We start from the raw sequence: 22,122 nt of genomic DNA on the forward strand, positions 1-22,122 counted from the left end.
GCAGAGGCGTCGTGAACACAGAATACACTAGCAGAAGCGTTATTTTTCTATACGCTCTCAAATGTCACGCAAAACCGTGTTAAAAGAATAATTTCATTTACTTTCATCAGAGCATGCTTACAAATAAAAAAAATGCAGAACTGTTTGCAGATATACTATGTGAAGGACGAGGATGACAAACTGATTTCTAAAAGTGCAATCTCGGGCCTTTTGAAAACCTGGTTAGGCTTTCAATTCACAGGCTCCATCTAGACATTTTTCTCATTTCTTTAAGCTACCAAGCCCCATATCTACCCTCGTCTTCAAAGCCCCACACCATTTTGTAAATTTGCCATAGAGTTGTTAAACATATCAAACTCAACTTAGCAATTACAACAGTATTCTACTATCTACTGTCTGTAACATAAAAAAAAGGAAAAAAAAAAGGGGGAGTGTAGAGTTCACGGCAATAACAGTCTGCTCTGTGACCACTGAACTTGAAAAGAAACTTTTCCAATCTGAATGGGGCAGCAGCCGCTTTCCCACCACGGTTCTCAAGGTATCCACTTCATTACGCAGACCTAACGGCGTAACAAACTTGTATTACGTAACGGTTTAAGTAACGGATTCCGAGCTGATTACCACACCTTTTTTAGTACCTCATCTGGGGTTCTTCTTTATCAGCCATAACCGCAGTTGAACGTAGCACCACATATATGATTACGAATAGGTCTGAAAAATAACAGGTTCACGACTGACTCTTAGTGCCTCCATATATATAGTCATACATTTATAAACTTTACAGGTATTTCTCCCTAGTACATGTGCTTCTTTCCCCTACTCTTACGTAAATATGATGCTTCTCTTGTCATCCACAATCACAAACAGGCTGGAAAAATAACACCACCACACTGTTGCTGTTCGCATTTCTTGGTACTCTACATTTTCTCACTGGTAATACATAAGGTATGCTCTCTATCCATGCAGTGGTAAGCGAGAAGGCCAAGCTGCCTAAAGTTGCCAGGCAACACGTTACATCAACAGTCATGAGAAATATTTTTGACGCGCATCATTTCTTTGAGGTCTTCGTAAGTTTCTAACAAGGAAAATGATTTGTCTCTGTGCGAAGGTGGATGCAAACGAAGTACTCCCATTTGAGCAAAATTATTTAACCTCTACTACAATGGAACGACCCTATAGTACGATGGGTAAGGTCAATGACATCTTATCCACGGGGTCGAACCACCATGTTCTAGAGTCGTATCTCGTCGTGCTCAAGCAGGTTTAATGATGGAAAGTGAAGGAAATGGAGGTGGCGGTTTGAGGAGTCTGGCAACAAAGCGGTGGGCGATTCCTTCGTGAGAACGGGACCAGCAGGGGTCGGAGCCGCACCTTGGGTAATTATCGCACCCTGAGCAGAAGGCTGCTACAAGCGTGAACCCTTCTACATGTCCCCACATAATGTGTGTGTGTGTGTGTGTGTGTGTGTGTGTCTGTACGTCCGTGAAGTGGGGAAGAAGGCCGGTACAGTATATATGGCTGCAGTTTCGCGCTGGGAGGCGGGTGCCACGCGTCGCCAGCAGGACCAGCCTGACGCAGCCATGACCTCCTCTTCCTCCCTACTGATGTTGGCGGTGGTGGTGCTCTCCCTCGCCTCCAGCTTCGCCTCAGGTCAGACCACCACACCACTGCCGCATACCCATCTCCAACACTGCTGTATACCCATCTCCGACATACCCATAACTATTAGCAAAATACAATTGCCATTAATCGGTAAAGACACAGATAACCATCATTATGAAAGGAAAGGCCAATCAAAGGTGTGTGTGTGTATATATATATATATATATATATATATATATATATTTTTTTTTTTTTTTTTTTTTTTTATACTTTGTCGCTGTCTCCCGCGTTTGCGAGGTAGCGCAAGGAAACAGACGAAAGAAATGGCCCAACCCCCCCCCCCCCCATACACATGTACATACACACGTCCACACACGCAAATATACATACCTACACAGCTTTCCATGGTTTACCCCAGACGCTTCACATGCCTTGATTCAATCCACTGACAGCACGTCAACCCCTGTATACCACATGACTCCAATTCACTCTATTCCTTGCCCTCCTTTCACCCTCCTGCATGTTCAGGCCCCGATCACACAAAATCTTTTTCACTCCATCTTTCCACCTCCAATTTGGTCTCCCTCTTCTCCTCGTTCCCTCCACCTCCGACACATATATCCTCTTGGTCAATCTCTCCTCACTCATTCTCTCCATGTGCCCAAACCATTTCAAAACACCCTCTTCTGCTCTCTCAACCACGCTCTTTTTATTTCCACACATCTCTCTTACCCTTACGTTACTTACTCGATCAAACCACCTCACACCACACATTGTCCTCAAACATCTCATTTCCAGCACATCCATCCTCCTGCGCACATCTCTATCCATAGCCCACGCCTCGCAACCATACAACATTGTTGGAACCACTATTCCCTCAAACATACCCATTTTCGCTTTCCGAGATAATGTTCTCGACTTCCACACATTTTTCAAGGCTCCCAAAATTTTCGCCCCCTCCCCCACCCTATGATCCACTTCCGCTTCCATGGTTCCATCCGCTGACAGATCCACTCCCAGATATCTAAAACACTTCACTTCCTCCAGTTTTTCTCCATTCAAACTCACCTCCCAATTGACTTGACCCTCACCCCTACTGTACCTAATAACCTTGCTCTTATTCACATTTACTCTCAACTTTCTTCTTCCACACACTTTACCAAACTCAGTCACCAGCTTCTGCAGTTTCTCACATGAATCAGCCACCAGCGCTGTATCATCAGCGAACAACAACTGACTCACTTCCCAAGCTCTCTCATCCCCAACAGACTTCATACTTGCCCCTCTTTCCAGGACTCTTGCATTTACCTCCCTTACAACCCCATCCATAAACAAATTAAACAACCATGGAGACATCACACACCCCTGCCGCAAACCTACATTCACTGAGAACCAATCACTTTCCTCTCTTCCTACACGTACACATGCCTTACATCCTCGATAAAAACTTTTCACTGCTTCTAACAACTTGCCTCCCACACCATATATTCTTAATACCTTCCACAGAGCATCTCTATCAACTCTATCATATGCCTTCTCCAGATCCATAAATGCTACATACAAATCCATTTGCTTTTCTAAGTATTTCTCACATACATTCTTCAAAGCAAACACCTGATCCACACATCCTCTACCACTTCTGAAACCGCACTGCTCTTCCCCAATCTGATGCTCTGTACATGCCTATATATATATATATATGTATATATATGTATATATATATATATATATGTACATGCATATATATATATATATATATATATATATATATATATATATATATATATATATATATATATATATATATATATATGCGTGACGGGGTCCTGTCTCCCAAGAACAAACTTTTCAAACCTGAATACGAGTCTGAAGCTATCAGCAACGGCTCTACCACTGCATTAATGGGAAGCAGTGAAGCAGTGAAAAGTTTTTATCGAGGATGTAAGGCATGTGTACGTGTAGGAAGAGAGGAAAGTGATTGGTTCTCAGTGAATGTAGGTTTGCGGCAGGGGTGTGTGATGTCTCCATGGTTGTTTAATTTGTTTATGGATGGGGTTGTTAGGGAGGTGAATGCAAGAGTTTTGGAAAGAGGGGCAAGTATGAAGTCTGTTGGGGATGAGAGAGCTTGGGAAGTGAGTCAGTTGTTGTTCGCTGATGATACAGCGCTGGTGGCTGATTCATGTGAGAAACTGCAGAAGCTGGTGACTGAGTTTGGTAAAGTGTGTGAAAGAAGAAAGTTAAGAGTAAATGTGAATAAGAGCAAGGTTATTAGGTACAGTAGGGCTGAGGGTCAAGTCAATTGGGAGGTGAGTTTGAATGGAGAAAAACTGGAGGAAGTGAAGTGTTTTAGATATCTGGGAGTGGATCTGGCAGCGGATGGGACCATGGAAGCGGAAGTGGATCATAGGGTGGGGGAGGGGGCGAAAATTCTGGGAGCCTTGAAGAATGTGTGGAAGTTGAGAACATTATCTCGGAAAGCAAAAATGGGTATGTTTGAAGGAATAGTGGTTCCAACAACGTTGTATGGTTGCGAGGCGTGGGCTATGGATAGAGTTGTGCGCAGGAGGATGGATGTGCTGGAAATGAAATGTTTGAGGACAATGTGTGGTGTGAGGTGGTTTGATCGAGTAAGTAACGTAAGGGTAAGAGAGATGTGTGGAAATAAAAAGAGCGTGGTTGAGAGAGCAGAAGAGGGTGTTTTGAAATGGTTTGGGCACATGGAGAGAATGAGTGAGGAAAGATTGACCAAGAGAATATATGTGTCGGAGGTGGAGGGAACGAGGAGAAGAGGGAGACCAAATTGGAGGTGGAAAGATGGAGTGAAAAAGATTTTGTGTGATCGGGGCCTGAACATGCAGGAGGGTGAAAGGAGGGCAAGGAATAGAGTGAATTGGAGCGATGTGGTATACCGGGGTTGACGTGCTGTCAGTGGATTGAAGCAAGGTATGTGAAGCGTCTGGGGTAAACCATGGAAAGCTGTGTAGGTATGTATATTTGCGTGTGTGGACGTATGTATATACATGTGTATGGGGGTGGGTTGGGCAATTTCTTTCGTCTGTTTCCTTGCGCTACCTCGCAAACGCGGGAGACAGCGGGAAAAAAAAAAAAAAAATCTAAAAAGAAGTTAGCTCTCTGCAATGGAGCACACAATACGACTGGTGTTTGTGGGAGGGAAGTGAAGGCGCCAGGGCTTCTGGTAACCACATTACCCAAGGGGCTTGGGAATTAAACAAGGCTGTGATATTCTCTCTTTCTCTCCCAGTCTGAGTGAGGTCCTCAATGTGCACCATGCGAGGAATGGTTTAAAAACTCCCTACACAAGCGGAAGGTATATAAAGTCTTCAGGTCATGCATTCTTAATGGTCTGAAACACATCATTAACCGCCCTAACTAGAACCCAGGAATCTAGACCATCACGACCCCTTCCCCCAACACCGTGAATCTAGTTTCTCACCAGCAATCCTCCCTCTCTCTCTCTCTCTCTCTCTCTCTCTCCATGAAACACATACTGCAGTAGTGACACACAAAACACAACGTATTATTTTGACGGGCAAATGTACTCATTTTGAAGGTGAAATGTCCTAGTCTCAAAAGTGTATTTAGTGTTTGTGGTTGGGGGATGTAATAGGTCAGTGGGAAATTCCCCCCTCATTCATGTGAGCCACACCTGCCACTCACCACGATTCCTGACGGTGCTAAAGTGACCGACCCCTCGCACGCCCTCTACCTGCAGGTACGACGGAATGTTTCCCGGGTTACTTCATGTGTGACACGGGGGTCTGCATCCCGGGCTCCTACGTGTGTAACGGAATCTACAACTGCGTCACGGGCGTCGACGAGCACAACTGCACCAGTGAGTCGAACTCTCACAGTTTCGTTCTAATACAGTAGGGCAACCACCCCCCCCCTCTCTCTCTCTCTCTCTCTCTCTCCCACCCACCCACCCGCACTCCCTCCCGTGTCGTGCCGCACGAGTTATAATAATCACAAGTAACTAGGGTATGACATTTCAAGTCACGTCTTAAGCGGACCCTTGCATCACACAGCTCCTTAATGGAACGCCATGTAACCCCAGACTGTTCTTGCCAACTGCACCATCCATCTCCAGCTCCTCCCTCCTCCTCAAAGCTGAGACATGAACAACCTCACGTATTTCAGAACTGGAGGAGGACTGTCCACCAGGGTACTACCAGTGTGCCACGGGCGTGTGCATCCCACAGGCGTACGTGTGTGACGGTGTCTACAACTGCGTCACGGGCATTGACGAGCAGAACTGCACGGTGGTGTGACGCGCGTTGAGGACGGCGACCCGGGTGAGGACTAGTTTCACGGTTCACCATAGTTATGTATGACCGAAAGCTAGACCAAGACCAACGCAAACTCCTGCAGAAGGGAAGCCTAGCCTACACTCCTGCAGAAGGGAAGCCTAGCCTACACTCCTGCAAAAGGGAAGCCTAGCCTACACTCCTGCAGAAGGGAAGCCTAGCCTACACTCCTGCAGAAGGGAAGCCTAGCCTACACTCCTGCAGAAGGGAAGCCTAGCCTACACTCCTGCAGAAGGGAAGCCTATCCTACACTCCTGCAGAAGGGAAGCCTAGCCTACACTCATACAGAAGGGAAGCCTAGCCTACACTACTGCAGAAGGGAAGCCTAGCCTACACTCATACAGAAGGGAAACCTAGCCTACACTACTGCAGAAGGGAAGCCTAGCCTACACTCCTGCAGAAGGGAAGCCTAGCCTACTCTCCTGCATAAGTGAAGCCTAGTATACACTACAGAAGGGGAGCCTAGCCTACACTACTGCAGAAGGGAAGCCTAGCCTACACTCTAGCAGAAGGGAAGCCTAGCCTAAACTCCTGCAGAAGGTAAGATCAGCACTCATGTGGCAGGAAGGGTATAAAGATGGCTCTGGAAACAAGAACCATCTCCTGCAGGGGGTCATGAGGAACCCTACACCACCACCACCACCACCGCCATACTCACCAGCTACAGGGCAGGGCAGCGACGACTTCCCTGAACCAGCATACTGTCCCTACAATGGCAAGTCAACGCAACACTCCACAACAAAACATGACAGACATGGCGAGGCTACACATCTACTGATAATTTGACGTCGACAACAACCTGTGTTCACAGTACCTGATTCATGTGAATTTCCAGCATCTCAGTCTGTCATGTATGTTGTACCTGTCCTACGAGACTGGCGTGACGTAAGCTTATGTGATCCCAAGTAAATTGCCGCCAAAACTTCACAAACACACACAAACAAATACAAAACCTCGAGGATAAAATTCAAGCAGGAGTAAAATTCATGTGGCGGAGGCAAAGATGCATAGTCAGAACAACCGGAGGTCATAAGAAAGAAATATAGAAAAAAACTTTATTAAAGATGTATCGAACCAGTTTGTAAAATAACAATGAATGAAAAAAAAAAAAAACTGATGAGACTGTGTGAGGACAGCATACATATGTTTAAAAAGTTGTTTGATATTAAAACTATTCAAGAGATAGTAGGGTCCCACGGGTGTACAACTCTCTCTCCCTCACTACCCTAAAAATAGGTATTACACGCACACAAAAGGCATCCAGTCAACCTGAAACCGTATGTGCGAGGACCGTATATTTTCAAGGAGCTCTAAGCCATTTTTCTTTGTTTTCGTAGGTCGGGCGTGATGCAGAGATAACCCCAGAACAGCATGTCTAATGTACATAAACCAGACAGAGGCCCACCACGATCATGTCACCTTTCTACGATAGAAATCATACTCGAAAAAAAAAAATGTATTGATGAATCGGACCTGACGGCCAAGTCTCGTTCACATACAACCCCTTTGAGCACGACCACAGAGTACGACAATACGTCCCTTGGGTAGTGATGGTGGCTTTGCTTCTGATCATGATCAATTATCAGGATCTAACCTGCAGGAGGAGCATGTGAAGGGCCCGGGGAGTCGACTTTTAGTGTCGCATCGTCGTGCTCAATGGTCGTACCGTCGTGCTCAATGGTCGCACCGTCGTGCTCAATGGTCGCACCGTCGTGCTCAATGGTCGTACCGTCGTGCTCAATGGTCGTACCGTCGTGCTCAATGGTTGTACCGTCGTGCTCAACGGTCGTACCGTCGTGCTCAACTGGTAGGTGTCTTCTGAACGCCACATTCCCTAGACGACGTTCAATACCGGCTCATCCAGACCAGCTTGATCTCCCACAACACAAACTCCATCCGACACTTCTTACAATAAATAATAACTGTATATTAATTATTTGCTACTAGGTTAAATTAAAGCTTGTGAAACTTCAAAGAAAACTCACGGTTTTAAAAATGACTAAGTTACCCATCCAAAAATTCACTAATTTTTTTTTCCAGATAAGTAAAAAGAAAACCAGAATTTTGAGGTGAACTCAAAAATTACCAACGATAAAACGGAAGAAAATCATATTTCTTTTTAGAATAACACCCAACCAGGAAAACACTGACTTAAGTACCAGGTGTCACTACATCAAGGCCAGGCCTTAACTGAAATACAGAGGTTATTGAGAGTGTAATATGGAGAAAGTATTTCGAATTTTGGAGGAAGTGAAAAACTTGTCTTTTAAAATGTGCTAGGTCATAGTTTTGGGGAAGAACGTGAGAGGGTAAAGAGTTTCAAGGCTTCGAAGTGTAGGGAAAGTTATCAAAACGGCCCACCTTTGCGTTGCCAACGGCCACAATGTAATCATGTGACGCAGCAGCATGCCGAGGATTGCGTGATTTACGAAGTGGTGGGGGCACATAAGCAGCCAGTTCTCGGGAGCAAAAACCAAAGTAATACATATCCAAAGTGAACCAACACTGAGGCGTAGGGAAAGCCAGTCAAGTTTTGTAGCCTGGGAGAATTTATCAGTCGAACCGCTTTCAACTCTGTCATGTGAGGATGCAGAGCTAGAACCACCTTACAAGTGAAAGCAGCACTCTATACAAGGACGGATCGATCCTTTGTGTAAACGGGGCTACGATGCGGGAGAAAAGAAATTACGAAGTCTAAACAAGACTCAAAGTTTCTTAGAGGCAAACTTAGCTATTTCCATTATGTGGGTTTCCGAGTTAAAGCATATGTTACAGTAATACTAAGTATGTTCACCGAGTCAAGAGGTGGAATTAAATCCATCAAAGGAGAGAGGAAAGTTGTAAAGAATTTTCGATAGATATATGGGCAGAAACTGGGTCTTGAAGGCATTAAACTTAACCAGATTACATCTACCTCTTTGAGATATCTTGTCCAAGTCTGTGTTTACTGAGGAAAGGCGTTGAGACAAGAGACAGATCGAGAGAGAGAGAGAGAGAGAGAGAGAGAGAGAGAGAGAGAGAGAGAGAGAGAGAGAGAGAGAGAGAGAGAGAGAAGCAAAACTAAAGGATGTGGAGGAATGCAATGGTGAGTTGTCGATGTACGACTGCATTTGGATATTTGTGGGTCGAGGGGCATCGCTGTTGATAGGGATAGGGGAAGGTGATCCAACAACAAATATGGATTGGACAGATTAAGCTAGGTATGTGGGAGCAAAGTGAGGAAGGGAAGCCAAAAGAGGGGAGCTTAAAGATGATTCCCCGATGCCCCACCCAAAATCTCTTGAGAGGATGACCAGACAGTAAGACAGGAAAGAATATCACCACTGGATCTCGCCTTACGGAAGCCATTACTGGTGGTCGGAGAGAAGACTGCGATATTCAAGATGTCTGAGGATAGCGGAGTTGAGGAGGGCTTCAAGGACTTTGGAAATGGTACACGTTAAAGCAACAGGACGATAGTTAGAGGGGTCAGAACAGTCACCCTTCTTGGGGTGGGATGGGTTAACAGATGCTTCCTAAAAGTTTAGGTTTTATTACAGAAACGGAACATACGAGCAAGCACAGGTGCTATGTCGAAGGCACATTCTTTCAGAACTCGTGGAAGGGTGCCATAAGGACTATAAGTCTTGCTTGTGTCCAGAGAGAGGGTATGGGTAAAGAGATAAAGAGATAACGAAAACAGACTTAGGATTAGTAAGAGGGGCATCAGGGGGTGAAAGAATGTCCTGTCATGGGGCAGCACCAACCACACCAAATAAAAGCAATACATATATACTTTAGGAGTCGCCTGACCTACTACTTTCTGTACATATCACTGGGGTCACTTTACAATATCACTGAAGTAGTTAATTCAAGGTTAATAAATGCAATGCAAAGTAGGTAAGAAAAAGATAATGAAAAATTAACGGAACCTATGCAAACCTCCCCTAACTTCCTAGCATCAAGATTACCGGAAATGTTTAATGCTCTAGTCCAAATATATCAGCGACACCCTTTAAAAAATGCTTTTGATCGCCTGCAGTTAATGAATTTAAAGTTGATATATTTCTCCTGTCATTTTGGCGACTAAGTAAGATTAGGTAAAGTTTTTATACGTCCTGTTGACATTACATTAGTGTATGGTCTTTATTCACATTAATACATTTTCCTTAATTTACAAAACCCTAATCATCTCATTTATAATACAATAAAATGCTTAAATGCTCTGCAACCCTCATTATCGAGCTTAATAATTGCACAAACATATTTAGTTAATAATCCCGGGCTAATAACGCTACAGAGCCATTCTACACAATTACCACATTCATGAAAAACCAATCATGTTACCCCCTCCGTTGCCTTGCAAGTGCAGGGCTGGAACAGTATTCACTCACCTTAAAGGAACGAGATTTTCAAGATACTAATTAATCACCTTACGGATTTCGCAAGCAATGACTATAAATACAGTACGTAAGTCCTGAAGGCCATGTAGTATCTAAGTCACTTACAATTATCATATTGCAAAATTTTCTCCATCTTGGGCGACTTCGCTGTCATGTTATTATTTTTGTGGGGTCTTCCCGGAGCACCCACCCACTTTTGTGCGAACGATGGTATTCATTTTGCCCATTGCTGCTGAATGTTTGCAGTCGAAATCATATAGCTCGACTGTGAACCGAAAACGCAAGCCTTTGCTACTGTTGAACTAAAGGGGCTTTAAGAATAACATGAAATGACATGATTTTGTTTAAAGTTCACTTCAGCACGTCAATTTTACAACCTTGGATTTAATCAAATCTACCGTATCCTACACATCAAGCCTAAACTAACTTTAACAAATGAACCTTAATTCATTTGCTTGAAAACCGTAACTAAAACAATGTACACGAGTCTGCAAACACACATCTAATACAACGTACACGAGTTTGCAAACACACACATCTTTGATACACACTTCTCTTTTTTTGCATTTATGGTGGGAAAAACATCTTCAGGTGCAAAATGTTACTTTAGGTTACAGGCTTTATTCTTCCTAAATCCTATGTTACGGGTCTTATTTTTCCTAACCTAGCCTAACAGTTAGCTTACTTTGGACAAAATGAACCCATTTTTTAAACTTCAGAATAAAAAACTGAGAACTTCAATCGCTAATTAGCTATGGCCACAAATAAAGTGAGCAATGGAAGGTATATAATTACCAACGCTGATGTGCATGTCAGAATGAGTCGGAATACGTAAATTACTTTACTGTGATGCTGAGGACTTACTAAATATAAAACGTCCTGGCATGAAAACCACAAAACGTTAATAGTGTATGAGATCTTTCAAATTCTATTTAGACAATTACGTAAAGGAAAACTTGTAGAAACGTTCGTTGTCCAAACAAATCAACAACTCATTTGATACCCACAGAAATGCTGCTGACATATCAAAGCAAACAAAAACAAACACATGAATTCATCTTAAAGATGAGGCTAGCGAGATTGCGACTTTTTTCCATAATAGTTTTAGGTTAGGTCTGGTCTGGTTAAGGAAGATTCAACCCCACCACGATGTTGTTCCCCTTTTATACTGACTGGTGCTGTATAAAATGCTCAAAATATCCATTTTCCGTACACTAATCCACTTCAATGAAGCCTAGTGCGTATTAACAACTTTTTCCTAACAAAAAATAGTTTGAGCTAAATTTGTCCTATTCAAAAATGTTCAATTAATGCAAAGATAATCAAGTTTCATTACCTAGCTCTCATCAGCTGCTATAGCCACACTTACCTTAAATACTGCTTCACCTAAATCTTTAAAACAAGTACAACTGATGAGAAATACCATATTAAATAAGGTTATCTATCGCACTCTGTCACCATTCATTTTATTTGTGATTTTTACATAATAGTTGCTTATTCTTTACCAAGATTCACCAATGTGAGCGTCTTTATATACTACACTACTGACATAGTTACAATTTCAGATCAAAATACCATAAATTACACCAAATCTGAAACTAACTACGTGTACACTCGATTGCCATGAGATTTCAATGGACTAAAACTGTTTTACTTTAATGCCTCAGTACGACTTTGTCGTAATTTTTTAAAAAGGCTGGGGTAATTCATTTTACATGTAATTAAACAGGTTACTTTTAACTGAATACATATTTCACAGTGCATGGCTTACACAGCTCAGTCAAGTCCAATAATTTAGCATTACTACGTCTAACTACAGGATCATCTACTTTATGTAAAAGGTCAACATTGAAGCATATGGAATGTTCCAAATGAAACTAAACTTACATTCATATTCCTAAATCTTCGTCCACTCCAACAACTTTTGGAACATTCCTAAATATATGGTTCACACTCCTGCATTTTATGATACGACAACTTTCGTGTATTATACTTTTAGGAAGGACAACACTTACCTTACTTTTCTTGCCAGATGTATAAAGTACCTGTTTATTTGACTACATCAATTTCTTCCTCTCTCCTTCCCTTGTCTTGTTTCACAACATCATACATAATAATACAAATCTTCAGCTCATGACAACTCTGTATAACCATTTTAGCCATATAAATCACCCTAAATCACCCAACTAGTGTCGTTTATTCTTTTCATGGTGTACCTTCCAAACAGCGGTCAAAATATGGCTAAAATTGAACAAGTGCCAGCGAACGAAAAGCCATTTCGAATTACTACTTTGTAAAACAGATGTTCCATGATGAACTGACTGACCAAACTTATTCCTAGGTTAGATTATTAGGTTTAGCCCGCCCGGCACTTATTCAATATCTACATAATTAATAAATGATTTACAGTTCGTCTCAATGTTATGGAAAGTGTCATGTCCTCCTCCACGCTAATGGATCCAGTTTGTGAACCTCTCATGGCAACCTATGTCATTAACAATTCTTGCTACAGCTAATTACGTGATTTATGGAATAAGCTGGGAATTACTACAACATTCCCTATGTTGTTAGGACAACGAGTGCAGGTAACTATAGCACACAAGATGAACGTTAAGACCAAAAAGATAATGATGTACACAAACCGCAATTCCCAGCGGGCCAACGAACTACAGTCCCAATCAAAATACAGACAAAAAAAAAGCTCTTACCAGCTCGTATATCGACCCCTGAACGATCAGACCTCGTGCTGTTCACTGCACAACAGGAACTGGGTATCTTGACAGTCACAAAACAAAGGTTGAAGCACACGAAACCACTAACGAAAGACACTGAAGTTGGGGATGCGGTACCATGCGACCTGCCTGACGGAGTGGCCGACGACGCTGAGGCGCACTTCTCTCGACGTCCGGTAGTTGGCGCTGACAAGGGCAGTCCAATGGTGTCATTGACTAAATACATTATATATTCTCAATATATTATGAACTTAGACGAAGAGTGCCACTGTATATATTGTTGATGTATTTATGCACTAGATTAGCTATAGTTTCCAGGTAAATAGTGATTATCACAGCAAAAATAAAGTGGCAAACAGTATAATTACCCCTCCCTACAAATGTAGTTAAGTAATTTTGACACTGATAATGATACAATTATCAGGCAGACATTCATTTATGTGGTTGAAAATCATGAACTTTAGGTCAGTGAACCATCTTACATAAAAAGGAAATGATATGTTAATACGCTAATGCAGGAAAGACAACGGACATGAATTTTCTTTGGGAATCAAAAGTGGCTCGGCTCGGCTGGTAAACTGGCAACTGTGACGAATGAATATTTTGCCATATATATATATACATATATATATATATATATATATATATATATATATATATATATATATATATATATATATATATATCCTGTAAATAGAGCCAGTTGATTACAGGCTCTACTACATTGACCCGAGATCAATTGAAAATTTTTGTTAATGATACATATTCATCCCCCCCCCAAAAAAAAACCTTTGTGTTAAATATAAAAAATTTCATCTAGGTTTAATTTTTCATCAAGCTATCTCATCAATTACCTCCTGCCAATCAAAATATCATTGGTAGCCAATCTTAAGTAATGTAAAGGTAGTAATACATTAAGATATAGCTAACACCTTTATAAATCAGAGCCAGAGAGGCAAATTAGGGATGACATACCTGCAGGTTGCAATATTGCAACAGAGGCCTCTGTGGGGGGAAAGACTGCAAACAACGATAACCTTGATGAACCTTGTTTGCCCCTGTTCTGTTTGCTCGCTCAATCTATTAGTATCTATCAATTTGATGTCTGATATTTTCATCATTCGTTCTGGGCCTTGGGATATTTTTTTCTCATATATTTGTATCTGTGTTAGCTGAGAAAGGGCAACTGAATGCCCTAATCAAGGCCATCTGATTAACGATATATATATATATATATATATATATATATATATATATATATATATATATATATATATATATATATACATATATATATATATATATATATATATATATATATATATATATATATATATATATAATCCTGGCATGAGCCAATTATCCATTTTCTCAACCAACCCCTGAGGAAGGATGAACAGCTGGGTTAACTGTGGACCATCTCTCGCAAACAGGATTCGAACTAATGCTTAAACACCCTAGTGGTCCACTGAAGGGCTGGGATATGCCACCCCTCTAAGACTACCCATGCTTCCAGCAATTATGACGGAGTGATTCTTGCTACGCTAGACTACCCATAAGTTGAATCGAACTGCTATGCTAGGCTACCTCCTAACGGTTAAATCGAATGCTATGCTAGCTACCCCCTAACAGTTCAATCGAACTGCTATGCTAAGCTACCCCCTAAAAGTTAAATCGAACGGCTATGCTAGGCTACCCCCTAACAGTTTAATCGAAGGCTAGGCTAACAGTTAAACCCGCTAACAGTTAAATCGAACGAAATAATTATGTTTATTCCAGTTTTAGCTCAGTCGCTTCAGTGGATGTAGCCAGGACACCCTTTGTCAAGTTCGCCAACCTCTGAACTGCATGAGGATGATTATATAACTTCCAGTTATATAATAATAATCCGGAATACACCAGGGAAATAAGTGCGTTGTGACGCAATTGTAATCTTAGCCAAGAAATACTAAACCCTTGACGGCGCGCTTTATATCTTACACAATAACTATTTAATTCATAAGAATATAATAACGTCCAGCTTATTCTAAGACGTAAATGGGATTTCATAAAGGGGTAAGACTCAAATTATTCTATGGCAGGGCAAGACAAGTGAGGAGTGGTATGGTGGAACTTTGAATTGTTGTAAATTAGGTATAATGTCTCATAACCTTTGACCTGACCCTTAAGGATCGAGTAAAAAAAACCAAGGTCATCATACCCAAGGGTCGTTGGGTCATGCCCTAAGACCATACCGAGAAGAAGGGGTTCACGATGCTCTTTTGTTCTACTGAGGATCGAAAAAAAAAAAAAATGATAGAAATATGAATCGACAAGGAACACATTGCCCCTAAGAGCTTGTTGGACAGAGTTGGTGAACAAGTTCACGTTGATGAGAGTCAATAGTGCCAGTTGGCAGGTGTGGTGGTCGGTCGGGCGTCCTACAGCTTGATGGGCAGAGGCGATGGTCGAACGGTCAGGTTGTCCAGGACTTCGGGGTCAACACAGACGCTGTGGGCGTCGATGTTGGCACAGGTCAGGCTGCTCTCGCATGGACAGTGATCGAAGAACACCTATGGGACAACGTTCTCTTTAGCAAGAACATAATCTAATATATAATTCAATATATGCTAACAGGAAAACATCAGATTTTATGAGATATAATGTGATCACCAATGACAGCCACCTCAATTTAGAGGGAAAAGAAACAAAGAAAAATGACGAAAAGTGTGTGGCATTACGAAGTTTTATGTCCGCAGTCTCATCCATCTTAACTCCCGTGACCTTAAATTGGATGGCTGATTAGTGCTCCGTGGTCCTTCTGGTACTGAAAGCCCCGGTTCTCTGTGTTCCACCTGGTTCAAGGTGATATCCCTGGTTTCCTAGGCTTCTCCTGGTTCTCCTTAGCTACCCATGGTTCCCCAGGCTCCTCCTGGTTCTCCCTGGCTGCCCATGGTTCCCCAGGCTCCCCCTGGTTATCCCTGGCTACCCATGGTTCCCTAGGCTCCTAGTTCTCTCTAGCTACCCATGGTTCCCCAGGCTCCTCCTGGTTCTCCCTGGCTACCCATGGTTCCCCAGGCTCCTCCTGGTTCTCTCTAGCTACCCATGGTTCCCCAGGCTCTTCCTGGTTCTCCCTGGCTACCCATGGTTCCCCAGGCTCTTCCTGGTTCTCCCTGGCTACCCATGGTTCCCCTGTATCTCCGTTATCCCCCTTCGTCAAAGCTCTATGGCAGTCCTGCTGGTTCTCCGCGGTCTCCCTTACTTCTCAGTAATCTTCCTTGTTCCCATGATCTCCCTGGTTCTCCATGATCTCCCTGGTTCTCTTATTCACCATAGTTCCACTGGTTCTCCGTGGCCTCTCCTGGTCCCACTGGTTCCCTGAGACACCCCTGGTTCTCCGTGGTCCTCATGGTCCAAAAAGGTATTCCGCGGACCTCCCCGGTTCTTTATTTACATACCTCTTTCTCCACGTTGACAAGTAGGGCGGAGGCGTCGCACGTCTGGCCGCGGCTCTTGTATGGGAGGCAGTACGAGTTTGAGGCAAGCATAGGCCGGACGCAGCACTCGCCTGGCCCACAATCCGACCAGAACTGGCAGGTCTTCTTGGTCCTCGCTGTCGGGCATGAAACATGTTGTCATGATGAGAGGTTTCAAGGGTCACATGTGCCATGGTGGTAAAAATACAGATGCTAAGGTGGGAGGGTCACATGTGCCATGATGGTAAAAATACAGATGTTAAGGTGGGAGGGTCACATGTGCCATGATGGTAAAAATACAGATGTTAAGGTGGGAGAGTCACATGTGTTACGCTGGTGAAGTACACAGGCGTTAAGGAGAAAAGGGCACAGAAATACGTTATACTGGGGGTAGAGTGGTTTGTAATATTGCTATCATATTGCAAGTACAACTTAAAAGCAACAGTAGGGAGGGCTATGATAATCAAGGAAACTGTGGCTTAAAAGTAACTGAAACGAGAAACAACAGTGGTGAGGGCTATGATTATCAAGGAAACTATGACGCAAAAGTAACTGAAACATTAGAAAACAAAAGAAATTTTAGCTAGGATTGGCTGGTGAGGTCTTCATCTGCTGTGTATATCTAAGTGTTTCATTCACGTGAACCCCACATTTTTCCTGATCATCGTATCTTTCCAAATCACGACAGCATTTATACACACATGATAAAACTAATGACTGAAATCATGATTTCCTGTCCCAATTCACTTGGAGTTCATTAACACGTGCCTGTTCCAATTCCATAAGCCTTTGCCTGTGTTGTCCTTGGATTAAACCTTTGTCAATAATACATTTAAGGAAAATACTTTCTATTTTCCCTTTGAGGACGATAATATAGCCCTTAAATACTATGGCGCATCCAGTAACCAATGACCAAGTTACTGTTGCCACGGATCTAAGAGTCGGTCAGGCATGCTTCAAGACTGTATTAAATGACACACTAAATTTGACACCCTGTTGAAACAGTACAGGGTGGGTAATACATTGACAATTAAGTAATACCTTACCGCTCATCCATACATAAGTAATACATTACTGTTTATTCACTCATAAGTAATACATTACCGCTCATCCACTTATAAGTAATACATTACCATTTATCCACTCATAAGTAATACATTACCGTTCATCCACTTTTAAAGTAATCCATTACCGTTTATCCGCTCATAAGTAATACATTACCGTTCATCCACTCATAAGTCATACATTACCGTTTATCCACTCATAAGTAATACATTACCATTAATCCACCAGCTGGGTATCATCCTGTTGGCGACACGGGAAGGGATGGCCAGGGAGCCTAGCACCATCACAGCCACCATCACAACAGAGAACAGGATCCGCCTAGCCATCGCGCGCTGCGCCGGGGCAGTTTACTCCTCTCTGCAAATACATTTTCCATACGAAATCATCAGACAACAACATTGTTACAGTGCCACACGTGAACATTCAACCAATACACTGTCGCCATTCAGACGTTATTGATCTGGTCACCATTCACTCACGTCAACATTCACAAGTAACAATATTCTCACATCTCAAAGCCTAACGTTACCTACGTACTGAATTCGTCATCATTAACTATATACCATTATTGTCCACACAAAGACGGATCATTAATGCCACATAACCCGCAATTAGAACCAATATCATCGTTATTCAGACGCGCCAATAATGATAACATAAAGATGTACTGGTACCAACACTGCCAACGTTGACAACATTCAAATGCGCCGAGACTTACAACAACGCACCAACATTGCCAACACCCACCTCATGCAGAGGAACTTGCATGAGATAACAAGGAAGTTATTTAAGTCAATAATAGAAGGGAGGTTATGAGTGACATGACTAAGTAATATTTTACGAGGAAAACTGTGAAATTATGAGTGGAAGACGTAAAAAGGAGGAAAATTAAGAAATAGATATGATTGAATGGAAATTTACACACACACAGACACACTCACAGAAACACACACAGAAACACACACACACACACACACACACACACACACACACACACACATTCACTTGTGTACCAAATGGCGTCCTAGTTACGTCTCTTCGTTGTATATCAACAGACTGTTACATTTCTTTCTTGTATCTCCCCTGATGATGTGATTATTACACGAAAGTGCACTTTGGAACTTATCGTGTTTCACTTCCCCGTGGACTCATAGGAATATATATATATATATATATATATATATATATATATATATATATATATATATATATATATATATATATATATATTATCCCTGGGGATAGGGGAGAAAGAATACTTCCCACGTATTCCCTGCGTGTCGTAGAAGGCGACTAAAAGGGAAGGGAGCGGGGGGCTGGAAATCCTCCCCTCTCGATTTTCTTTTTTTTTTAATTTTCCAAAAGAAGGAACAGACAAGGGGGCCAGGTAAGGATATTCCCTCAAAGGCCCAGTCCTCTGTTCTTAACGCTACCTCGCTATCGCGGGAAATGGCAAATAGTATGAGAGAAAAAAAGAAATATATATATATATATATATATATATATATATATATATATATATATATCATTTACATTTATTATACATAGTTGCTGTCTCCCGCGTTAGCGAGGTAGCGCAAGAAAACAGACGAAAGAATGGCCCAACCCACCCACATACACATGTATATACATAAACGCCCACATACGCACATATCCATACCTATACATTTCACAGTATACATACATATAAATACACAGACATATACATATATACACATGTACATATTCATACTTGCTACCTTCATCCATTCTCGTCGCCACCGTGCCACACATGAAATGGCATATAGGCAAGGAGACAAGTTTAAGTTTAGCATATACAGAAAACCCACCAATGTATGCTCATATATCCATTATTACTCATCTCAACATGACAGTTAAATTATCATCATTTCAATTTATGTTCCTTACAGCATTACGTATTTGCAGTCCAGAGTTTATTGATGATGAGTTTGAGAAGACATATTCTATTGGATCTGAGTTAAAGTATCCTAGATCTTTCATTGATGAATCCCGTAAGTTAGGAAAAAAGTCATTTCATAGAACTGAGCCCAAACCTCCCACCGACACCAAGAATCTTATAGTTCTCCCTTTTAATAATAATTTCACTTTCCTTCCCATGTTGCTTAAATCCTTTAATGTAAATGTTGCCTTCAGCAACAATAATACTATAAAGAATATCTTAATCAGGAATTCACCAGAAAATTCTCATGGATGCATCTATAAAGTGCCATGTGAAAATTGTGATAAATTTTATGTTGGTCAGACTGGTAAGGATCTTTCTGTTAGACTTAAGCAACATGAATATAGTATAAGAACGGGACAAGAATCAAATACCTTGTTTAATCACGTTAAAAACTATGATCATTGTATTGACTGGAGTAATGCCATCTCAGTTATTAACTCTAACTCTATTACCAAGAGAAATATCATTGAATCTTCTATTATCAAATACAAAGAATTATAATCTTAATATTAGTGATGGTCTATACAAGTCAGATAACTTTATTGTTGATAAAATTTGTAAAATGATAAGTTTATGAATGCTCGTTGTATGTTTTGGACAATCCCATGTTTACCAAATGGCGTCCTAGCTTCGTCTCTTCGATGTATACCAACTGACTTATATTTCTCTCTTGTCTCTCCCCTGTTGATGTGATTATTACACGAAAGTGCACTTGGGAACTTATCGTGTTTCATTTTCCCCGTGGACTCATATATATATATATATATATATATATATATATATATATATATATATATATATATATATATATATATATATATATATATCCTCGTTACAGATACAGGGAAAGAGGGAATGTCTTCACCAAAAAGGATCATTATTAACAATGACCTTACGATTAGCTCCTACTGGACCACAGCATCGTGGTTAATGACCAAGCCTGACCTATGATGGTCAGGTCAAAGGTCAGTCCATCAAAGATCTCAACGTATCAAGTAATACACACTTATGATTGCTGTATTGGCCAACTTTATGTAATATATTTTATACCCAACTAATGCCAAGTGTAAATACCTGTCGTAAACTGTAAAATGGAGTAATTTAGCACAAGCGTTGGTAGAATGAGAGAGCAATTAGCTTCTGTAAAACTAATTAGGAGATATTGGTAAAATTCTAAAATACTGCATTTCATATTACTTACCACTACAACACCGACTGTGCACAGTCTACAAACTGCAGACAAATGACTTACTAGAATACAAAAGACCAACACGAAGCCTTGCGGGTGACTGAGGTCAGTTCAATTTTCCCGCCGTATTTGTAGCCAGCGCGAGGTGACGTCATCACTTGAACCGCCACTCGTCAAATCAGAGGGACATTGTCCGCCAGGGACGCTATCTGGCGATGCTCTCCCAAGACTTGCTCTCATGTTAAGGATCAGATAAACTGGGACAACCACAAAGATCCCACCTTTTTTGTATATCTATTAAAAAATCACCACCGTCACCCAACAATCTTTTAGGTTGGGTTTGTAGCCTAGCTTAGCCTAGTCGCCTAGCCAAGCCTAGCTTAGCCAAAAATAAAAGGTTGGGAAAAGGGCATATTCAGCTATGTAGTTCTTTACCCTAACTGAAGACACGGGTCGTCGTTGATCAAAGTGCAATGGAAATTTCAAACATTTCCTATATCAAATAAGCATTAATTTCCATTTGGTCTGGCAAGATTACAATTTCTCTTTTCCTTGACCTGGGCCGAGAGGCGCAAGATCAAAATCTCCAATATCTCGTTCTCTTGAGCAGTTGTGACCCCAAGATTACCGAGTTCAGCAACCGGGTATTACACTTCCTTCATTTTCTATCATTTTCCTTCAAAAAAGAATTAGTTAATCGATTTCTCAACGAAGAAGGGTGGGGTTGCCAAGCACTTACAGTCTTGTGTTAATTTTTCTCTCAGGGGCAGACAAAACAAGGATAAATCTGTTCTTATCGTAAGTAAGGGAAACTATATTTCATCACACTATGAAAATTGATGTAGTGGTGACTAGTTTGAACGCCATTGATCTTTCTCGACCTGATTCTTGAAGGTGGAAAGGTTATAAGAAAGAATTCTATGCTTATGTCGAATGAGGATTATTGAATCAGGCGTCCCAACGGTTCATCTTCGTGTGTCTGGTCTCCATACAGAAACTACTGGAATAACCAGCCACCTGCCTGCCTGCCCTTGGTTCACGCCATAAAGGAGTGGACCCATAGTGGCTGAAATGACCACTGCAAAGCAGAGAGAAGGAAGCGACATCATAGCCCAACGGAGAGGAACAGGTGAGCGGACGTGATAACACAGGAGAGTTAATAAGGTTTTCGATTCCAAGTTTAGCAAGAGAGAGAGAGATGGTGCAGTATATGACATCATGTGGGAGCAAGGCTACTGTGGCCAGGGAAGATGGTCACATCTGACATCATTATCCCTGGCGAGGTGACATCCCCGTGGGAGGATGGTTCCTCCTTAGGATATGAGCAGACGTCCTAGGCTGTGTACCGGGCCATCCAGTACACTGTGTCCCGTTCGACTCGTTCGAGATACCCCACCATCGAACACTTC

At 41.8% G+C, this 22,122-nt stretch overlaps 2 protein-coding genes across 3 annotated transcripts; one reads left to right on the forward strand and one right to left on the reverse strand.

Moving 5' to 3' along the window:
* The first annotated feature begins 1,494 nt into the window (after nt 1-1,494).
* LOC139766131 (uncharacterized) lies at nt 1,495-7,907 on the forward strand. The gene is made up of 4 exons (XM_071694362.1): nt 1,495-1,650; nt 5,336-5,455; nt 5,761-5,915; nt 7,265-7,907. Exons 1-3 carry the CDS (start codon nt 1,515-1,517, stop codon nt 5,889-5,891), a joined length of 387 nt encoding a protein of 128 aa, XP_071550463.1. The 5' UTR covers nt 1,495-1,514; the 3' UTR covers nt 5,892-5,915; nt 7,265-7,907.
* Nucleotides 7,908-8,986: 1,079 nt separating this feature from the next.
* LOC139766133 (prokineticin Bm8-d-like) lies at nt 8,987-20,886 on the reverse strand. Of its 2 annotated transcripts, none has more exons than XM_071694365.1 (4): nt 20,777-20,886; nt 17,776-17,918; nt 16,479-16,633; nt 8,987-15,593 (listed from the first exon to the last, which is right to left on the reverse strand). In XM_071694365.1, exons 2-4 carry the CDS (start codon nt 17,885-17,887, stop codon nt 15,462-15,464), a joined length of 399 nt encoding a protein of 132 aa, XP_071550466.1. In that variant the 5' UTR covers nt 17,888-17,918; nt 20,777-20,886; the 3' UTR covers nt 8,987-15,461. The 2 variants fall into 2 exon arrangements, with proteins under 2 accessions (XP_071550466.1, XP_071550465.1); XM_071694364.1 differs by having other exon boundaries at nt 20,726-20,817.
* Between the last annotated feature and the right edge of the window lie 1,236 nt (nt 20,887-22,122).

The sequence above is a fragment of the Panulirus ornatus genome, chromosome 57 (assembly GCF_036320965.1).
Source record: "Panulirus ornatus isolate Po-2019 chromosome 57, ASM3632096v1, whole genome shotgun sequence".
Lineage (NCBI taxonomy): Eukaryota > Metazoa > Arthropoda > Malacostraca > Decapoda > Palinuridae > Panulirus > Panulirus ornatus.

Coding starts and splice junctions, on each gene's coding strand:
- LOC139766131 (XM_071694362.1), top strand. CDS start 1,515: ATGGCTGCAGTTTCGCGCTGGGAGGCGGGTGCCACGCGTCGCCAGCAG. Junction 1,651..5,335: donor CGCCTCCAGCTTCGCCTCAG/GTCAGACCACCA, acceptor CTCTACCTGCAG/GTACGACGGAATGTTTCCCG. Junction 5,456..5,760: donor CGACGAGCACAACTGCACCA/GTGAGTCGAACT, acceptor CACGTATTTCAG/AACTGGAGGAGGACTGTCCA.
- LOC139766133 (XM_071694365.1), bottom strand. CDS start 17,887: ATGGCTAGGCGGATCCTGTTCTCTGTTGTGATGGTGGCTGTGATGGTG. Junction 16,634..17,775: donor ACCCAGCTGGTGGATTAATG/GTAATGTATTAC, acceptor CATGCCCGACAG/CGAGGACCAAGAAGACCTGC. Junction 15,594..16,478: donor TTGTCAACGTGGAGAAAGAG/GTATGTAAATAA, acceptor GTTGTCCCATAG/GTGTTCTTCGATCACTGTCC.